The 21,765-nt window shown below is 32.0% G+C and overlaps 2 protein-coding genes across 7 annotated transcripts; one reads left to right on the forward strand and one right to left on the reverse strand.

Annotated features, from left to right (window-relative positions):
* The first annotated feature begins 915 nt into the window (after positions 1–915).
* On the forward strand, positions 916–4,146 carry LOC112766253 (uncharacterized). 6 transcript variants are annotated; one of them, XM_025812158.3, is made up of 6 exons: positions 916–1,502; positions 1,638–1,720; positions 1,790–2,372; positions 2,659–3,022; positions 3,383–3,464; positions 3,796–4,146. In XM_025812158.3, the coding sequence occupies exons 3-6, from the start codon at positions 1,886–1,888 to the stop codon at positions 4,006–4,008; spliced, it is 1,146 nt and encodes a 381-aa protein (XP_025667943.1). In that variant the 5' UTR covers positions 916–1,502; positions 1,638–1,720; positions 1,790–1,885; the 3' UTR covers positions 4,009–4,146. The 6 variants fall into 6 exon arrangements, with proteins under 6 accessions (XP_025667943.1, XP_025667942.1, XP_025667939.1 ...); XM_025812157.3 differs by having other exon boundaries at positions 1,121–1,502; positions 1,634–1,720; positions 1,818–2,372; XM_025812154.3 differs by having other exon boundaries at positions 1,121–1,502; positions 1,818–2,372.
* Positions 4,147–16,815: 12,669 nt separating this feature from the next.
* LOC112765405 (transcription factor HEC1-like) lies at positions 16,816–18,017 on the reverse strand. Its single transcript, XM_025811310.2, has one exon. It carries the CDS (start codon positions 17,750–17,752, stop codon positions 16,979–16,981), a length of 774 nt encoding a protein of 257 aa, XP_025667095.1. The 5' UTR covers positions 17,753–18,017; the 3' UTR covers positions 16,816–16,978.
* Positions 18,018–21,765: the final 3,748 nt, after the last annotated feature.

A 21,765-nucleotide genomic window follows, 5' to 3' on the forward strand; every position in this document is an offset into this window, starting at 1 on the left:
AGGACCAATTTGTCCTCATCATTTAGAATAATTCTAATGTGGCATTTAACGGACACCTCAATACATTAACAGTCCACGTCAGAAGCGTCGTTAGTCTTACTAACAGAAAGATGTAACGTGTCCATATTTCGTTTATTGGAAGATCTATTTATTACTTTTTTTTTTCAGGGTCTAAGTTGTCCGAACGCAAAATTCTCAAGGACCTAATTGTCATTTTACTCTAATTCATTTAACAAACTCTAACTGACAACTAATTTCCTCTAATTACTATTTGATCCTTTCACAGTGTGAAGGATGAAAGTCTCAAATTAAACTGAAAAAAGTTTGTAACCAACAACAAATCAATATTCATTTAAAAAAAATCTTTTTATTCCTTAACATTTGTTCATTCACCATTTTATTTACTGATTATTAATTAAAAATAAATTATTTTCTAGCAAAATGATTAAAACATATTCAAATTGTTTCCTTTGAAAACTTCATCTCGTAAGCACATCTGCACACGGCACATCCTTAATGTAAATAAACTTGTTATTCTTTTCATTTTATAATAGAACTAAAAAGATAAAAAGATAAGAAGAATCAACATTATTCTCTTCATTATAGTCATTCTTGTGCACATGCATCAACTTACATTTTCAAAGTTTAAACAAATAAAAAAGGCCACGAGAATATTAGTATGAATGCGAAATTTCAACAGGTTGGGTGTAAACAGAGGGAGAATGATTAGATAGCATTTTATCAGGATCGTGCTATGTAAATTTCCCTGAAAATGATTATAAAAATGAGAAAGCTAATTTAAATACAAATTCTGCTGAACAAAGTCAGAATGAAGCATGGCAGCACATGTGCACACATCTACTTTGAAGTTGTTGAGAGAGACTTAAAATAATTAATTATGAATTTTATTTGGAGAGAAAAGGAATTTGAGTGCTGAGAGGGGCTATGCAGCAATTTTGGCGGGACGCATGCATGTAGTCCGTACTCGTCCTCAAGTCTAGTCTCCACTCGCCAGTAGGCGGTACCACCGCCACAGTCACTCAACTACCCAACGCGTTCGCAACCACTCACCAATTTCACGAATCACGTGTATATATTAACTTTTCTTTTCTTCTTTTTAATTTCTGGATTAAATTATTAAACCCTTTCGGGTTAGCATGAAAAGAAGACCAGAGCAGCCTCTGAGCCAAGCAACAGGGCGCAGATAATTAACGGAAACAACTTCCACTTGCCTTTTAAAAATATTTATAGTCGTCTCTTTTTCTGAACCCAAGGCCATTAGCATTATTAATTATCATTAAGAAAGGATTGTGGTTAATGACAAATTCGAATCTCCTGTTCATGCAAGTACTCAAGTCTCTGTAGTAAAACTAAGGAGGAGGAATAATGATGCGTATCCAATGATGTGGAGTGGTGAAGATCCAAATCCAAACAAGCACACAGTGCGCAACAATTGGAACCTAAGCGAGTTTCGTCAGAAAAAGGATAACAAAGCCCACGAGGTACACCTCATTCTGTTTTCCTTTTTTTGTTCGAAATTAAAAAAAAGGAAAAAAGAAGAAAGAAAAAGTTTAGGAACTCGGCATAACAGTGGCACATATTCACATCATTATTATTTCATTTGAAAACCAAGACAGCGATGTTTATGCTTATGCTTGTGACGCTGAAGACGAAAGCCTGGTGGATTCAGCTGCAAACTCTTTCTCACTAGCACTCAAAGGTATCATATACCAATCCAAAAGCCCCTTTTTGCGCCCCCTGATTTAATCATTTTTTTTTTAATCCCTAGGATTTTACTTTTCCTTTTATCGATAAAGAATGTCAAGATAGGAGATCAAGATTTGAAGCGTGATCAGCCTGGTGCATTGGATCTGGGCATTTTACAATGCAAAGCCAAAAGGGTTGGAGCTCTGGAAGAGTTGCTCTGCATGTGAATGGTACTCCAACTCCAAGGAAGAACATTGGCGGCGGAGCTATGCTGCCGTTTAATAATGGGAGAGGACTACCTTCAAAGTGGGAAGACGCTGAAAGATGGATTCTAAGCCCTGTAGGTAGAGATGGTGTTAGTGGGAATTTGGTTTCACCACACCATAGGAGACCAAAGTCAAAGAGTGGTCCACTTGGTCCACCAGGTGTTGCTTATTATTCAATGTATTCTCCGGCAGTGCCACTCTTTGGAGGAAGGCATTCCGCTAATTTGGCCGGGCCTTCTCCGTTTTCACCAGCTGTAGCTTCATCTGATTCATTCACAAACCGCTCCGGTGGTGGCCGTGGTGTTGTCGTTCTGCCCACCACAGAGCCTACTTTGCTCCGGTCCGCTAGTGTCCATGGATGTTCTGAAATGCAGAGTGAACCATCAGCGCCTGATCAAGGTTTGATTTCTATATAACTCATCCTAAAGGAATTGTAATTGCTCCGCTTCTGATTGATTCAATGATATTGTATATTAGATCCTTGATATAATATTGTATGGATGGAACAGATGGTATCCAATGTGAATTCATAAACAATTTCAGGAATAATTGGTGTTATTACAAGTAGATATGATGTATGATTATTTTCTAGTATGATTTTTTGTTTTTAAATGAATGGTATGATTATTAAACTATGCTTCAATGCATGTGATGTTGCATTATTGATGTTGGTACTAATTCACAGAGGATAAGCTTCATAGCTTCAAAGATGTGGGCACCGATGTATCTGGTGCTGTTTCGAGGAGGGACATGGCAACCCAGATGAGCCCACAGGGTAGCCAATGCTCCTCTCCCAATTTGAGGTCTTCTTTCTCTACCTCCACTCCGTCTTCGTCGACCTTCACAGAATGGCGGAATGTTGCTTCCTCTAAAATGGATATAAGGGATGTTCAGGTAGATGAACATGTCACTGCAACAAAGTGGTCCAAGAAACACAGGGCCTTATTTTCTGGCAGAGGCTCAGAAAATTTTGAAAGCAAGCAAAAGAAAGAAATTAGAAATCTAGCTTCAGCTTGGGATATTGCTGAAACGCCAAAAACTGCCTCTAAGTATGTCTACATTGTTATTGGTATTATTGCATCAATTCACTTCAGTTATTCTCGTAAATTACCAAAGAAGAAAATGATTCAAGACAACTTTGCACCGTAAAATATGGAGCTACTAAGTATTGCAAAGAATTTGAAATTAAGTGAAGTCATAAGTCTAATTTTTTACTCTCTTCCTATCTGATTATGCAAAACCACACACACAATGAAATTTTCCTTCTTTGCTTATCATACATAATTCAAAGAAGGAAGTTTCAAAGTTTAAAAATTATATCGGAGGAAACTCCTAGACTCCTATAATTTGGTAGCAAAGAAAACTTTGTACAAACAGTTTCTAACTGCCACTTACTTTGATTTGTTCAGGGCTGAAAGGGAGGAAGCCAAAATCAATGCATGGGAGAACTTGCAAAAGGCAAAAGCTGAGACAGCAATACGGAAACTAGAGGTTATTTCCTAGCTACTTCTCTTTTTGGAGAATTCCGTAAAGGAATTGCTAGGAATATTTAGCAAAATAACTATTTTAAAATGTTTATTTATATTTTCCGTAGGGGCTCGTATTTTGGAATTATCCCTTATCGTTTTGCTGATTAGAAAGCCCTATTATATAATTATGATCATAGATTGTGTGGATTACATTATTGACGAAAAGATAAGTTCGTAAATGTAATAGTAAGTATTACTTTGTTATACACAGCCAAAGATCTATGAAAACTCATATTGAAGTGAAAACATTGAAGATAGTGATTATAAGTTATAACTTGTTGGTTCTGTTTCAGATGAAGCTAGAAAAGAAGAGAGCATACTCTATAGACAAGATTATGAACAAGCTTAAATTGGCACAGAAAAAGGCTGAGGAAATGAGAAGTTCAGTTATAAACATAGAAGCTGATGCTGATCAAGTTGTACAAACGTCTCGCAAGGCTAAATTATTTCTTAGAATCAGTCAGATGGGTTCATTGAGTGGTTGTTTCAACTGGCATGCCTCTTAAAGCATACTTCAAGTGCAATTTGAGTGATATATTGGGTATGTTCCTCTGTAATTTATTATCGTTGCTGTTTGCAATCTATGAAACAACAAAATTCATGTAATATATTCATTTGTTAGTGAAAAATGGAGTTAAAAGTTTTGTATTTCTCTTTAAGGTGACCATAGTCACACTCGATTTTAAAGCAATTTACTTTAAAATCTAAGCGTCAATTGCTCAGACACATCCCCGGAGTAGGGATTCAGTGGTTAACAATATGTGACTGAATTGTAAAGTTAGTAGGCCACACTTTGAATAAGCTTCGTGTATATATGTTCTCTCTTCTACATATACAATTTAAAAAATAGTAAATCGCCATTTCTGACCATCAAAGATGTGAGTGTAGACAAAACTAACCATAACAGACTAAAATTAACTTAATGTCCATGAAAGATCAGGTGTGATTGACAAGACTAACAAAAACCTTAATTATAGGTTAATTTTATTTAAAATGCCTTTATTACCTTTTACTCTTTTCTTTTCCCTTTCTTTTTCTTCTACCTCTTCCTCTTCTAAAATTTTCTAAGAATCGCTACCATTATCATCATCCAACATACACAAACCCTAAAATTTTTAAATCTGAAATTACACTTAATCAAAACAATTTCGCAGTGAAGCTTAGAATCTACGACTACGAGAAAGTTAAAAACGAAGTTAGAACAAGAACAAGAAAACGAAGAACAAGAGGAAGAGGAATAGTTCAGCTTCAGTTTTGCTATCCCATGATTTCGCCAGTTTCCGCCGATGATGTATTCGATAATGGCTAGATCCGGCCAATGTATCCCGTTTCGATCATAATCTTCTTTTTTTGGACGAGTACAAGGCGAAACATAACTACGGCCCCGTTGATGGAACAACAACATGGCGAGGCTCCATTTTTCTCATCGTCAGCTTTGATGGCTGCAGTACCAAAGAGACCTTACCATGAGTTGTTGCTGAAGATAGCGGTGAAGATCCAAAGTTATTAACTTTCGGTGGTTAATCTCAATGGGTTTGCTTCAATTTCATCTTCTAACATCTCCAGAGATGAGGAAGCTAACTCATTAATAGAATAATAGTTGCATTTGGATGATAAGTGGTAATCATTAAAACTATGTTTCTACAAACCTGAACCTGACCATGGAAGTTTTTAGCACAAAGATGTTAGTTGAAGTCCAAAGATTTGAACTTTGAGAAGCATTTGATGATGGGTGTTCACTGTTCAACTAAGTTTCAGTTTCGGTTCATAGCTTCCAGTTAAGTCTTGGTACTTTTTTGCATTTTTGCAAATTAAAAGATGAATTTGGGATTCAAATTCCTATGTCTCTCGAACCAAGAGGTTAATTTCATTGTTAGGAGTGATAGTTGTTATAAATTTAGTGTTTAGTGGTTCAGTATTCTAAATTTTCATATAGTAAATTTGTAATTTTCCTTATTGGCAAGATGACTAATTTCTCAATGGATGCATATATGGTTAAGTCTAAATTAGAAGGTAATATTGTTAATACACATCCAAATGGTTCAACTCTTGCATCCAATTAGATCAAGATTGGTGGGTGTTATGATGTTCAGGGAGAGAATTTTGATTTCAGAAGAGGAAGAGGTGAAAGAAAATGGGAAAGAAAAAAGAGTGAAGGGTAATAATGGTATTTTCAACAAAATTAACCTGTGAGTAACGTTTTTGTTAGTTTTGTCAAGCAGATGTAATTTTTTGTGGATACTAAGTTAGTTTTAATCTGTTATGGTTAATTTTGTCAGCATTCACATCTTTGATGGTCAAAAATTGTGCTTTACTCTTTAAAAAATAACGCTATAGTCCTACAATTTTTTATACGACGATTAAATTATTTTTTCACATTTTAAATTGATTAAATTCGTCTCTTTATTTTAAACTATCAATCAAGTTAGTCTATTTGAGAGTTGACAATTCAACTATTAGAAACGGTACCAAAGAGTAATAGAAAAAAAGGTTTATATGTATTTAACTTGTGTAAAATGATACAATATAGAAGGATATTTATAGGTGCTAAGCGAATCGATATAATAAAGACTATAATAAATATTCAGATATATTAAATAATTCTAATGAATGCTAATTGATCCTAATATATTCTAACAACTCCCTCAAACTCAAGTGACAACTTAAACAACGAAATAAAGAAAAAAAACTGGATAAACTGATAGAACGAGTGTAGATGGAACTAGAGGAAGGAAGCCCAGATGGAATTGCCGGAAGAAAGCCCAGGCGGAACTGCTACAAAGAAGCGCAGACGAAACTGCTAGAAGGAAGCGCAGATGGAACTGCCACAAGAAAACACAGACCGAATTGCCACAAGGAAACGCAGACCAAACTCAAATGAAACTGCCGCAAAGAAATGCAAATGAAACTGCCACATGGAAATGAAAACGGAACTACCACATGAAAAAAACGCAGACGAAACTGCTGCAAAGAAGCACAGATGAAATTGCAGCAACGAAAGTACAGACGAAACTATCGCAAGAAAAGCACAGACGAAACTGCCAACCTTTGAAAGGAGCTTCTCGCCATTGGAACAATAGGGTCGTTAAACTCAGCTCTTTTTTCGGCTTTCCTGATTAGATCAGTACCTTTTTTCATTGAGATCGGGAAAGAAAGTTGCCGTCTTTCCAAGTTATTTTAAATGTCATGGGCTTGAACAAAATTCAACCACACTGGAATGGCTAGTACAAAATCCTCCAGCTTTTCATGCCGCAACTAAAGTAGAGACGAAACTATTGCAAGAAAAACGTAGACGAAATTGCCGAAAAGATGACGAACTGCCCGAAAACTGCCAAAAAGGGTGGCAAATTATGAAGAGATAGTAAAATGTCAAAGGATGACGAATTGGCGAAAGGTGACGAAAAATATATGATTTCTCCATGAGAATAGGTAAGAAACAGATGACAATGATGTTTGATTCATTTGACTCGGAAAGATACAAGACGGAGATGATAGGCTAGTCGGTGAGTTGAAAAAACATCAAAGAAGTGACAAAAGGCAAGGAAAAATGGAATAGAGGAAAAGTGTGAAAAATATGGTGATTTCACCAAAATGAAAATAACCTATCATCTTCAAGGAAGATACCATAACTCTGATACCATATTAGAAAGGGTAAGAGAAAGCAGTAGAAAAAAAGTTTGTGTGTATTTAAGTTGGGTAGAATGATACAATATAAAATGATATTTATAGGTGCTAAGAGAATCGATATAATAAAGATATAATATTCTATAATAAATATTCAGATATACTAAATAATTCTAATGAATGCTAATTGATCCTAATATATTCTAACATCTCCCTCAAACTCAAGTGACAACTTGAGTTTGAAACTTATTTAAAATAACAAAATAAAGAAAAAAAAAACTGGATAAACTGATAGAATTGGTGCAGATAGAACTGGCAGAAGGAAGCGCAGACAGAACTACTATAAGAAAGCGCAGATGAAATTGCCACAAAGAAGCGTAGATGGAACTGCCACAAGAGAAGCGCAGACAAAACTACCACAAGGAAGCGCAGATGAAATTGCCACAAAAAAGCTTAGACGGAACTGCCACAAGGAAAGCGCAGACGAAACTGCCACAAGGAAGCGCAGATGAAATTGCCGTAATGAAAGTACAGACAAAACTACCACAAGAAAAACGCAGACGAAACTGCCAAAAAAGAAGCGCAGATGAAATTGCCGCAATGAAAGTACAGACGAAACTACCGCGCAAAAAGCGTAGACAAAATTGTCGAAAAGATGATGAACTGCCCAAAAACTGCCAAAAAATGGCAAACTGTGAAGAGATGGTAAAATGCCAAAGGATGACAAACTACCGAAAGGTGACGAAAACTATATTATTTCTCCATGAGAATTGGTAAGTCGCGGATAACAATGGTGTTTGATTCATTCGACTCGGAAAGATACAAGACAGAGAGAATAGGCTAGTCGGTGAGATGAAAAATATCAAAGAAGTGACAAAAGACAAGAAAAAATGGACCAGAAGAAAAGTGTGAAAAATATGGTGATTTCACTAGAAGAAAAATAACCAATCCTCTTCAAAAAGAATACCCTAACTCTGATACCATATTAGAAAGGGTAAGAGAGAGCAGTAAAGAAAAGGTTTGTGTGTATTCAAGTTGTGTAGAATGATACAATATAGAAGGATATTTATAGGTGTTAAGAGAATCAATATAATAAAGACATAATATTCTATAATAAATATTTGGGTTAAATACGATTTTGCTCCCTAAGGTATATAGGCCGAAAATTTTTTCGTCCCCAACCTTTTTTTGCATATAAAATCATCCATAAGGTTTAAAATCAAGTTTTAAAAATGTCCTTTTTACTTGAATATTAATGGGTCAAATTATCCATAACAAAAAAAAATTATAAAATAAAAAAATAAGAGAAAGAGAAAGAGAATGTTTCTGCTCCTGCGAAGGGGAAGAGAAGAAGAAGAAGGGGGAAGGAAAGAAGAAGAAGCTGTCCACGATCCACCTCTGTTTTCGTTTTCGCCGCTACCTCCGTATGATTTTGGTCCTTAAAGTAAGGATGATTTTAAAACTAAGTTAAACCTTAGGGACGATTTTGTATGCAAAAAAAGGTTCGAAATGAAAAAAAATTTCGACCTATACCTTAAGAACCAAAATCATACTTAACCCTAAACATTCAAATATACTAAATAATTCTAATGAATACTAATTAATCCTAATATATTCTAACACTAACCTCATTATGTAGACAATTTCTGTCATGTGGTATATAATGGTAAACAAATGTGACACAAAAAGTGTTTCAATCAATTTGGTCATTTTAATCAATTTGGTCCTTCCTTGAAGTGATTAATTTGATCATAGAATGAAAGTTGATAATCTAATTGTTATCTCTATTTTAGTAACAATTTGAATAATATTTTGTTTTATTAAATTTAATTTTTTTTAGTTAAAATATAAAATATTTATCCTCTTAACTAATTTTATATTTATAAATATTATACATCTATTTATGTTAAGCGTGAAGGTCAAGAGAAAAAAGAGTCAAAATAAAGAGTTCATTATGACTTAAAAAATCTATATTTTAATCTAGTATATTGACAAAGAGTCGAAAAAAAATTTTGAAATCTTCCAAATGAACTTATAAGATGTAAATCGAGGGCTAGCATAAAGTGGCAAACCAACTAATAATATAGTAACCGTGAAAGCAGGTGTTTTGATAAAAGTGATAATTGAAAAAGCAGTATGAGATTGAAATTTGTGGATGAAACACTTAAAAAATTCTTAGAAAGGTAAGTGGAACAAAGATAAGCAGTCAAAAAATAAAGATACATGATCACATTTAAAACATGTTTAAAAAGGTGATGTGATACTAATAAATAACTATTGTGAACTTAGGGGTGAAAAAGATTGACTTCTAAAAAATAAACATTCCAAGACATGAATAAATTTCTTGATCTCTAAGATTGGACATAATGTGGATCCAATACCTTAAAAATTAGGCCGAAACAAAATATGAAAAAACCTACCTGACAATTAAGTATTGAAGATTATGGTAACGAAAATTGCCTATAAATAGAGGAAGCTAAAGCTTGAGAATAGACTTCTATTCTAAAACTTACAAAACACACAAATTCTAGAAAAATTTCTAATCACAATAATGCAAAAGAAGAAAATGAAGTGCAAGTGTATATGAGTATTAGGATTAGGGAGATTTTATGATGCTCACTCCAAAAATCAACATATTATGCTATTAATAGGTGGCATACTAAGAGACTGCTACAGATGTGAGTTTAGAAATCGTTGCGAATGCCGTTTATAGTTTTTTGATGTGCCAAGGAGTTATTTTTTTCTTTAACTGTTAAATATAAATTAAAAATTAATATTTTAAAAAAATAAAATAATAAATTATATTATACAAATTATACCTTCTTAATTATGTGAATTTGGGTTATATTATGGAAATGATATGTAATTATGTATTATTTTTTTAGATAGGGTTAGATGTAGAAAAAAAAAATTTGAAACAAAATAAATAAAATTAATTTATTCGCAAAATAATTTTCATGATTTGAATTAGATTTATTTAATTAAATTTAAAAAAAGAGTTGTGGTACGTGACCAATAAATTTTATCATTTTTTAGTAAATACTTAACTAATACTCTAAATACTAATCACTTAATTCTAAAACTTAAACTCAAAACTGTAAATTTTAATGATACAAAAATATTAAAATAGTGTTGATAAAAAATGCTAATACCAAATAGTCTAACACTTCTCTTAAAAGAATAGAATTTTGAATTACATTTAAGTTAAATATAACTTTTCAATATAAAATAGATTTTTAAAATTATCTCAAATTTAATATTCAAAATATTATGACTTAAATTTGTCGCTTTATTTGATTTTTAAAAAAAATTAAATTTAAAAAATGAATAACTAAACAAAATCCTCTTTTAAAAAAATGAAAACTTATTTTATATTGATAAACCGTGTTTAAATTAAATACAATTTTAAAATTATAAATTTTTTAAACTCAATAAAATTAAGGCCATTCAAATCATCAAATTTTATATTTAATATTTATATCTAGGGTTGCACTTGTTAACTTAATTAAATAATACATGATTCTAAACTTAGTCCAAACCAACAAAAGCTAAAAAAATTGTAACTTTGAAGTAAAAAAAAAAAGGCGAAATCAAAGGAAAAGAAAAAAAAAATAGAAAGCTGCCGTTTGAGATAATTTTAAAAGTTTATTTTATGTTGAAAAGTTATATTTAACTTAAATGTAATTTAAAATTTTTTTTAAGAGAAATATTAAATTTTTTGGTGTTAACATTTTTTATCAATTCTATTTTTGTATTATTAGAATTTACAATTTAGAATTTAAGTTTTAGAATAGAGTGAATTAGTATTTAGAGTGTTAGTTCAAGTATTTACTTAAAACTGATAAAATTAGTTAATTATGTAGCACTACTTTTTTTTTTTAAATCCAATTAAATAAATCTAATTCAAACCATCAAAATTATTTTGCAAACAAATTAATTTTATTTATTTTGTCTTAAATTTTTTTTTACATCTATCCCTGTCTAAGAAAATAATACATAATTACATATCATTTCTATAATGTAATCCAAATTCACATAATTGAGAAGGCATAATTTATATAATTTATTATTTTATTTTTGTAAAATATTAGTTTTTAATTCATATTTAACAGTTAACGAAAAAACAATTCTTTGGCCTATCAAAAAACTATAAATGACATTCCAAAGGACCTCTAAATTAGGGGTGTGCATGGTCCGATCCGATTCGAAGATTTGGCCAGACCCGAATATTTTAGGGACTAATTTAATGTTCTAGAGTCGGATAAGGATCTCAAAAATAGACTCGGTCATTATTTCAGGTCAGGTCTGGGTTATAGTTCGGGTCACCCGAACTCGGCCCGGTAGCCCAGTCATCATACACAATTAATATTTTGTGTTATTAGTAATGGATGATGGCTATTTTTATGTGGAATTTAAGTATTTTAAACCTTAATATTTTATGTTATTAGTCATTATAAGACTATAAGTTAATATTTTATATTTAAAATGCATAAGACTAACTAGACTAATACATAATATTGTGTTATTTATATTGAATTAAATATTTTGTATTATTAGACAATATTAGTATTGATTGTGGTTATACTTTAATTTTAGAGAAGGGTTGGTTCTTGTTATATTTTTCTAAGTGAATTTTACCATGTCAAATAATGATTGGAGTCTTGAAAATTTGGATATTTTTACATGCTATCTTATAAAAAGGTAATGTTAACGGTCTGGTTTTCACCCGATTTTTACCCGGTATAATCGTAACCCAAAAATGTATAGATTTCATCGGATCTAGGGTCGAGTTCGAGTCTAACAAATAAGCCCGGTATATATTTCGAGCTGGATCTGAATCACATCAAATCCGGTTTCACTCGACCAATGAACACTCTACTCTAAACCCACATCCGTGGCAACATCTTAGTATGCTACCTATTAACAACATAATATGTTGATTTTTGGATAAACATCATAGAATCTCCTTTAGAATTAATAACTTTTATTCATTCACTTCATTTCTAGTTTCATTTTTTTTTCAATTATTTAAACTTTGGTCTTTATTTATTCATTTATTTTCTAGCATTCATGCATTTTCTTTACTTCTAGTTTCAAATTAATTTTAAGTTTATGTTTGATTATCATTTCATTAAAACACTTTAAGAATTTTGTTTGTAAGATTGTGTCTAATAATAATAAAATTATCATTGTCTTTTTAATTTGTTGCAAAATATTTATTTTAACATGTGTGATCGATAAGTCTTTAGATCGAATTTTTTGAAAGAAATCATATCTACTTCCTAAATTAAAATTTTGATATAAGTTTGATCAACACTTTCTTGTCAAGGTCAAAAAACTAAAATTCAAGCAAAACATCTATAATAAATAAAAGAATAAATTAATAGTCTATTAAAAACACTAGTAATCCAATAACACTAGTTATTAATAGTCTCTTTCTGTAATTTTTTATTTCTGTGTCGATGAATTATGTCGCACCCAGGGCAGGGTGCATTATCTTATCTAATCCTACCACCAACCAACCAACATAAGTAGTGTTTCAGAAATTGTGCTTGTTTGGTCGTGTATCATTTAATTTAGTTGTGCTTTTGCCATAGTATATCGGTATCCTCTTCATCCATCATTATTAGGATCGACATGCATTTTTTCACCACCGTTATTAGTCCACTACAAAGATTTTGAGTGCAGAAGCAAACCACTTAGGTATATATTGGAAATTAATAATTTGGGAAATGTTAGGAAATTAACACTTTGAATGTTAAAAAAAAAAAAAAAAAGTAAAATCTCTTCCGGTCCTAACCATTTACGAAATTGACGTGGCGCTTCTTTACTATTGGAAATTAACAACGCGGTCCTTAATCATTCTCTTTGTGTGACCAAAAAGACTCTTACCGATACTTTCGGTTAAGAGAGTTTTTTCGATCACACATAGAGAATGGATAAAGACCGTGTTATTATTTTCTAATAGTGGGGGGACCGGGGAGGAATTTTACTTAAAATTAGAAAATAAATAAAAAAAGCATTGTTTTAAGTTTTGCATTTAATGCATTCTGCCATATTTTACATGTGAATGGAGAGCAAACAACGTCAAACTTAATAGATAGCACGAAATCATTAACAACGAGACTTAACACAAAAGTGATAATTATTTGGGTTGATTAAGCATTATTATGTCTTGGATTTAGAGTTTTAAGAACGACATGTATGTTCTATATTGTTGAACCTAAAAAAAAAGTTAGTTCAAGATTATTATTTCATATACTTTTTTCTAGAAAAATTAAAATGCTTTTCTTATTAGTGAAATTAAATTCATCAACCATGATTTTAATAGTAGGGTTACATGTAGAGACTAAATATTCTTTTTAGATTTTTAGAAGTGATATTTGTTTCATCCAAATGTTCGTGATATGACTAATTAATTTTAATTTAATTTTACGTATTTTAATTTTGTTTATTTAGTTACTAATTTGAATTTTATGTAAGAGGATTTAGAGTTTTCTTTATTTAACCTAAAATTGAGTGAGTTTCTTCGATTTAATTTCCAAACCAGTGAACAAATTATATTCAGCTATTTCTTTCTTATTGCATCAAGTAATTGAATACAAAGAGAATCAATTGATCTTTTATTCAATTTCTTGATGCAACAAGAAAGAAATACATCAATCTAATTTGTTCGTTTGGAAATTAAATCGAAGAAACTCACTCAACTTTAGGTTAAATAAAGAAAACTCTAAATTCTGACATAATTAGTAACTAAATAAATAAAATTAAAATATGTAAAATTAAATTAAAATTAATTCGTCATATCACGAACATTTGAATGAAACAAATATTACTTCTAAAAATCTAAAAAAATATTTAGTCTTTAGGTGTAACCCTACTATTAAAATATTTAGTCCCTAACCATCTAGAAAAGGACCTGGCGTCCCTTGACCATTAGAAAATAACAACACGATCCTTATCCATTCTCTCGTGTGACCAAAAGGACCCTCTTGTCGGTTTTCAGGTAAAAAATAACCGGAAGTACTGGTAAGAGTGTCCTTTTGGTCACACGGAGAAAATGATTAAGGACCGCGTTGTTAATTTCCAATGGTGAGGGGGCGCCAGGTCAATTTCGTAAATGGTTAGGGACCGGGGAGGGGTTTTACTCAAAAAAAAAAAAAAAAGAAAGAAAGATGAATTTGTTAATGTTGATTCAAATATAAAGCAAAAACAATAACAAAATATGTAGCAAAAATAACGAAGGCTCCAATGAGACTGCGTCCAAAGCTAAGAAGTAAGAAATCAAACGGATGCAGGGTTGATATGTTTAACTCACGTTAATTAATTTGGATACTTAAAAAGTAAAGAACATGTCTGATTAAGAAGAAATGAATAATTTATACCCTAATTAACCTAAAAATTACAAACAACTTTAATTGGCCTTCCATCAAGTGAACCAAACCTTACATACAGGATGAAGGATGTTAGCTCTGGCCACACATGGGTATTCTCGCTATTCTGATTGTTTCCAATTTTGATTTATTCATATTTTGGACGTTTAATTTGATGCACGCATACCCTGAAATTGCATTAATCATGAATGAAAAAGAAGAGGCAGATAGAGAAAATTCAGAAATTTGAATAAGTCAAAGCTTTGTTGGAAACATGTCTAGACTGACGTTTGGGACAATATATAGTTTCACATAAATTCTGCCCTACGAGACTAGAAGCAAATAACATTACTACTGTACCGCAGGAAATATTGTGTGGCATTTGAACAATCTAACATATGATAATTTACTAATTGTTATAAGTAAACTGTTTAGAAATTAACTTCTTTTCTTTGTGACTTAGAAATTAACTTCTTCTCAATTAATATTTAGTTACTTTTATCATTTTTTTTTTCTTCTACTCTTTCTTTTTCTTTCATCTTTCTTACTGGCTAAAAAAAAATTCAAAAGGTGGTTACCAAGGGCAAGTATAGTACTAATAAGTACTAAGTAGTATCCAACGGAAAGTTGAACGAAGTGCATAAAGTATTGATTTAGGGTCGCACTCAATTAACAATAATCATATGCAACTTCCTTGTATCGATTATTAATTATTTTATATAAGGATCTTTGCACAGGGGCATGGAAATTTGGTTGTGGTAAGTGCACATGGAATTTATCAAGTGAGAAAACAACTCGTCACTCTTTTGAGGCGAGAATGGTTGTGGTCATATGCTCCTAATAAATACAGCACACCTACTAACTATTGCCCTGGGCTTATTTCTTGAAACTTGGCCCTTCCTACTCCAACATGCATTTGCTGACATATCTGTTATTAACTTATTAATATTTTTCTGTGATGTGGATATTCATATTTATCTATATTCTGTGAAAAGGTCGTCAATCAAATGCATAGAAACATGGGCTAAATAAACTACTACATAAAAAAATAATAAGTCAAGGAGGAAACTGATAAATATAACGGGTTATACTGCTGCCTAGATATATAGATAGAATGATAGATAGTGGAAAATGAAACAGAACACACAGCAAAAAAATAGAATAAACCATGGATAATGAAGATAAAAGAAGTGAACAATGCATTAGCTTAATTGTCATCTTAAGAGAAGAAAAATTATAATTACTAGAGTCTTGTCGAACACTCTGTCGAACTGTGTTACTATATACGGTTAAAGAATTCTTAAGAACTTACAGAAATAAAATCCAACTCTATGGAATAACTAGTTTGGAATTATGAGAAAGAAGAACTCAAATCTCGGTATAACAGATACATACATTGATGTTGAATTTCCGACGTGTAGAAGGACGTTGGGTATGTGGTTGACAAGCATATGAAAATCACGTGTGCGGGTGTTGATGAAAGGTAACGTCATCACCGTGCCCGATCGTAAACGCAACCACCGCAATCTGTCAGATCATCACGTGCAACTCTCATGCATTACTCTTCTCTTATTGTTGCTACTTGCTAGTTGCTAGTTGCTACCCTCAATCACATTCACACCTTCCTCGGGAACTAATAATTCAGTTACACACTATATCATTCCGAATAAAATATAATTAGTGACAACTATAATGTAGATTTTGACAAAATAGATTTGGTCCCTGCTTGAAATAATGGAGACGTTTGTATACACGATAGAAACGTTACTTGTTTATGCAACATAACATAGTTTTTCCTTCTTTTATTTTTGTATAAACTAATAGCTCGTCTTATAAGCCTTACAGCTCGTAAGTCTCTTTTACAACTATATGATACATCCACCGTGTGTGGGTCGTCTTCATCTTGTTGGGTCTCGGAAAACCAGACCAGAGAGTCTCTGCCTTCTCCCAAGGCCGTACAAATGTCCCGAATATAAGGAGCATCATTTTCAACCTGATTATGTGTTCCGTTATATTTAATCAATATAATAAGATTCAGTCTTTTTTTTTACGGAAGATAAGGAGATTCGAACCCGCGATCTCTTAATTGAATATGGAGAGACTATGTCATTTGAGTTATAATTCATTGGCATCTAACGGCTCTTAGGTATCAACTTCATGTAAAGTCGACTACACTTGAGTTTCACCTTTTTTATATTCCTTGATTTATGATCATTTAATTTAAAAAATCTTTAAGATTAGAGAAAATTTTTGTTCATACCAAAATTCATATAAGAGGATTATAGTCCATACTCCATACTAATTAATAAGCCCGAAATTAGAATGAACAAGAATTAAATAATGAATGATAGCCCTATTATATGAAAGTTGGACCTGCACATATCCTACATAAAATAATATTTTACTCAATAGTGGCTATCCCCTCAAAGGATATTTAATTAATAATGATTATGGTAGGATGGTACATTAGTCTCTCATCTCATGCATCTCCATAATGGTGAGCATTTCGACCTTGATAAGGTTTAGGTAGAGAAAGATAAGAGGCGCCAGGGGCATTGAGAGTGGCAGTAGCTGCAGCTGCACCTGATGCAGTTGCATTATTATTATTATTATTGTTTGCAGAAGAAGAAGCACGTTCCAATGAGTGAATCTGGGCCTTGAGAAACTTGACATAGTGAATGGCCTCATCAAGCATTGAAGCAGTGTCCATCTTGGTTCCTCCGGGGACCAGTCTCTGCAGTATCCTTATTCTCTCGCTTATCCTTTCTCTCCTGTGCCGCGCCGCCACACTCTGTGGATCCTTCGAGATCTTCACGTTCCTCCTCTTTGGTGGCTTTACTGACTCAGGGTCTATGTGTATTGGCTGCATGGCCGCTATTCTGAATATCATCTCCCTCATCGCCGCCATTGAGTTCCGCTTATTCTCCGTTGCACCTGAATTTCCCAACAAAGATGGCAATTCTGTTTGAAGCATTGAGGTAGGGTTGTTGTTAGAGAAAGAGATTGTGGTTGATGGTGAAGACCAGGGCATGATAGAATTTCTGTTATCGATTGAATCTGATAGTTGCATAGTACTGCCACTGCGTGCACCAAGAAACTGTGGTGATGGGTGGAATCCTTGCACGCTGGTCTCATCAGCGTAATTAGGTGAAGAGAATTCGTTAGGAAGTTGCATCATCATCATGTTCATCAAGTCCATCTGATCCTCTTCCGAAGAGGAAGATGATTTCAACTGGTCAATGGTGTTGTCCATTAATGGAGTTAAGCTAATATGATGGAACAAGAGGGAAATAAAAGGCTGGAGAAGTATTTGGAGGACAGAGAAAGAAAGAGAAAAATGAATAGTATTGGAAGAATAGGGGTAATTCTATCTGAAACGGAGAAGGAAGAACGACAGTGATAAACCAATAAAATAGTGATATCGGGAACAGCCTAATAGGGTGGTGTGACTTCTCATCACTCTCTTTCTCTTTATATCTCATTTATAATGATCTTCTTCCCCAATTCTCTTATTGTCGTACTCGTACCAAACCAATCAATCATTTTGTGTAAAATTATTTAGTGATAGTGATTATAACAATGGTAAGTGAACCTTTTATGTACACGTGCTAATAATTCTTATTGGGCAAGTATATTAATACAAAGTTTACGATTAGTAAATAATTAAATTAGTCTCTAAAAAATTATTTGTCTTTTAAATTAGTCTATAATTTTTTTTAAATCAAATTTATTTTTTAAAAATTATAAATTAATTGTGTTAGTCTTTTTGTCATTTTTTTATTTTTTATTGATAGTATCAAAATTTATTAATGTGACATATTAAATAACACCAAAACATATACTTAAAATTTTTAATTGACTATTAATATAATTAGTTTATAAAATTAGATCAAATCAATCTCAAATTGAGAGATTTTAATACCTCAAATTCTCTCTTCAATTAGATTTTGATTCGATCTATTTTTATAAATTTATATGTTAATAGTCAATTTTTTTTGGTGACTATATATTAATAATTAATTAAAACTCTTAAATATGTATTGTGATGTCACATAACATATTATATTAATAAATTTTGACACCATTAATAAAAAAATAATTAAAAAACTAACATAACTAATTTAAAATCTTTAAAAGATAAATTTAATTAAAAGAATTTTTTAATAACTAATTTAAATAACGAATAATCTTTTAAAAATTAATTTCACCATTTGCTCTTAATTCAAATTTAAGTTAATGAACTAATTAATATATATATATATATATAACATTCGTATTAAAAGTGCCACTATGATTCATCAGTATTATAATTTAAAAGAGTAGGGGAGAAAATGACTTTCTCTGGTGCATGAATCATGGTTCCTGTAGCAAATATTTTTACGTTAAAATGGGGTAAGTGGAAGCATGAGATTGCGTTTGTGCCCTATTAACTTGCTTTTTAAGGAGATTGAAGCCCCACACATGTGCCAGATGTCAGAAATCTCACCATGCAAATGACTTTTCAATAATGGAGGAATAGCTTCTTTACACTTGGTGGTGGCCGTCCGATGAAAATGAGTGGAACACGTGGCTTCCATCAGGTGGACTTGATTGGGGGCAGTCTATCATCTGTGATGTTCCGCAGCTACAGACGAGAATAGCCTACCCTATCCCTTAGCTTCTTCTCATTGAAAACGGAACGCTTTTCAAGATGGATCAGGTTGCTTCATGTGCTGGATTTGTTAACGAACTTACCATGCAGCAACTCTGAACTACCTTATTACCTCGTCTTATTTTTAAGACCAGGTAGAAACTCTTCGCCGGACACCCGGTTTTCCCCCTTTACTTTTCACCATTCACCAACTTTCTTTACCTTCGTCATCTTACGCCTTCATATTTCACATATAACAACAGAATTATATTAACGTGTACATACCATATGCGTGACAATGTCATGTCGGGAAGAAAATTACGGAAATAAAAACACTAGACCATTTTGTACTCGAAGAAAAAATTGGACGAGAAAAGTAATCCTAAATAGTATTCCATACGTATATAAATATAATACGAATACCCTATACGTTAAGTCGTTAATAATTCATATATGTAAAAGTAAATAATACTGCATAGATATGGTAAATAGTACTTATTTTGTTTGGTTTGGTTTCAATTTCGAAATCAAAAGATCTCAATTGAGAAGGTAGATACTCTTCTTAAGTCTTAAGATAGAGCTCAGAGACTTTGCATTGATGCGATAGAAACTTCAAAAAAAAGTGACCAAATTCTTTATTAATAATAATATGAGAACTTTACAAACAATATCTATTGCAAGGGGCTACTACTCTGATACATAGTGTACATGTATAGATAGCATACAAAGAAGAAGAAGTAAAAAGCTTAACATAACACTTGTGATGGGTCTCATGATATAAAAATAAATAAAAGAGTGTTGCAAATTCAGTATGTATTCTCTGTACAATGATAATATGTATCTGAGTTCTTCTCACCCTATTACAATAACAACAAATTTAAAAAATTTGCAGAAACAAGATCTAAAAAAGTGAAAGCTAGAAATTAAAGTGTTGAAACTGGAAAATAAATAAAACAATTTGAAGATAAAACATGAATAAACAAGCAAAGAAATAGCTCCCAAATACTCACAAACACATGCATTTTATGCATTCTTTCTTATACCAGTGTAACTGGAGAATTCTTCAGAATGTATACGTGAGTATATGAGAATCCTCTTTGCATCTTCTAATTCTCTATTTATAGATGAAAATCCTAATTCAAAGCAGTTTTCCTTAGTAACCAAATAATTTTACCAACGTTCTAGAAAAAGGCCTCCTTTGGATGCCAAACTTTTTAACACACGTTCTAAGAAACAATTATCCTTCCCAGTACTTTCTCATATTTGCTTTGTGCTCAAGTATATGAAATTTAAGCACGTTTTCTTCTAGTTCCTATCAATTTTCTCCATTCTACTTTCTCAGTTCCAAGATGATGCAGATTAAAGAATTTGGCTAAGTAGATTTTATATGCTCTTATGCTCGATAGATATCCGACTCTGCTTTCTTCGACTAATCCATACTTTTTACGTTGAGATTTCTCTTTTCATTTGTGGGATCTAGTCACCGTCCTCGACTTCATCAATTACATCCTTGCATCCATCAAGAGACCGTGGGAACCAATTTTTAAAACCTTGTCTGCCTCTTAGGCAAGTTTGTTCTTTTAATTTTTTGGCTTTGTCTTCGTTCACTCACAAAATAGAAAGAACTCTTCTCACTTTTTTAAATCGGCTCGCAGTCCTTCGACTTAAAGAATCTTGAACTCTCTCTTGGCTCAACAATTTGACACCAACAATTCTTTACAATAATTATTGTAGAAATAGTAACTTGTACTAATAACAATTTCTCTCTTTTGATATAGAAACAAGAAATTAACGAGGTTAAGGTTCATTCCAAAAATAATTTTCGTCCTTACTAGGCTTTACCGATACTTAATAGGATATAATGATGTAATAACCAAAATGATTAAGCAAGCATAGATGGAAAAAGAAAAAAGAGGAATTAGAAAACAAAAGGAACTTAGATTCAAGTGGTTCTATTTTATTTTATTTTTTATGAAATCTTGGTAAAATAAATAAATTAATGGTTTTATCTTTATAATAATCCAAGCCAAGTAGCCAACTCGATGAATGATGTGTTGGCGTGATTTAATTTTGGATATTTATTGATCATTATTTGTGCTCCGACCAGTATAAGTGGACCCACCACGGCACAAAATAATGTGAGATGTGAACACTGATAAGGAGACAAGTTAGTGTAATTAATCAGTCTAGGCTGTGAGGGATATGATTTTTATCATATCGTTATAAGAAAGAAGTTGCAAAGAAAAATTATGTGTTTGGTAGTTGAATGTAAACACCTAAATGAAATTAATAAATAAATGGCATTATTATCTTTTTTAGTTTTTCGAATGCATTATTATATTATCTCCTGTCACCACCTTATCTTATCTTCAGACTCATAACATTTGTTTTTTTTTCATGACTCAAACTGGATCAAAATAATAATACTCTCTTAAACACATTACATTAATAGATTCTATTATTTGAGCTGTCTATAAAACTCGTGCGCAGAGAAGACAAGAATTATGCAAATCAACATGCACACTTTGCGGGTAAGTAATAATGTTGAAAGACATTGCAAACAAACTATGATTCACTATATCCTTTATATGATATTTATTAAAAAAGAAACTAAAAAAAAAAAAAAGGGTGTAATT

Source organism: Arachis hypogaea, chromosome 17, assembly GCF_003086295.3.
Source record: "Arachis hypogaea cultivar Tifrunner chromosome 17, arahy.Tifrunner.gnm2.J5K5, whole genome shotgun sequence".
Lineage (NCBI taxonomy): Eukaryota > Viridiplantae > Streptophyta > Magnoliopsida > Fabales > Fabaceae > Arachis > Arachis hypogaea.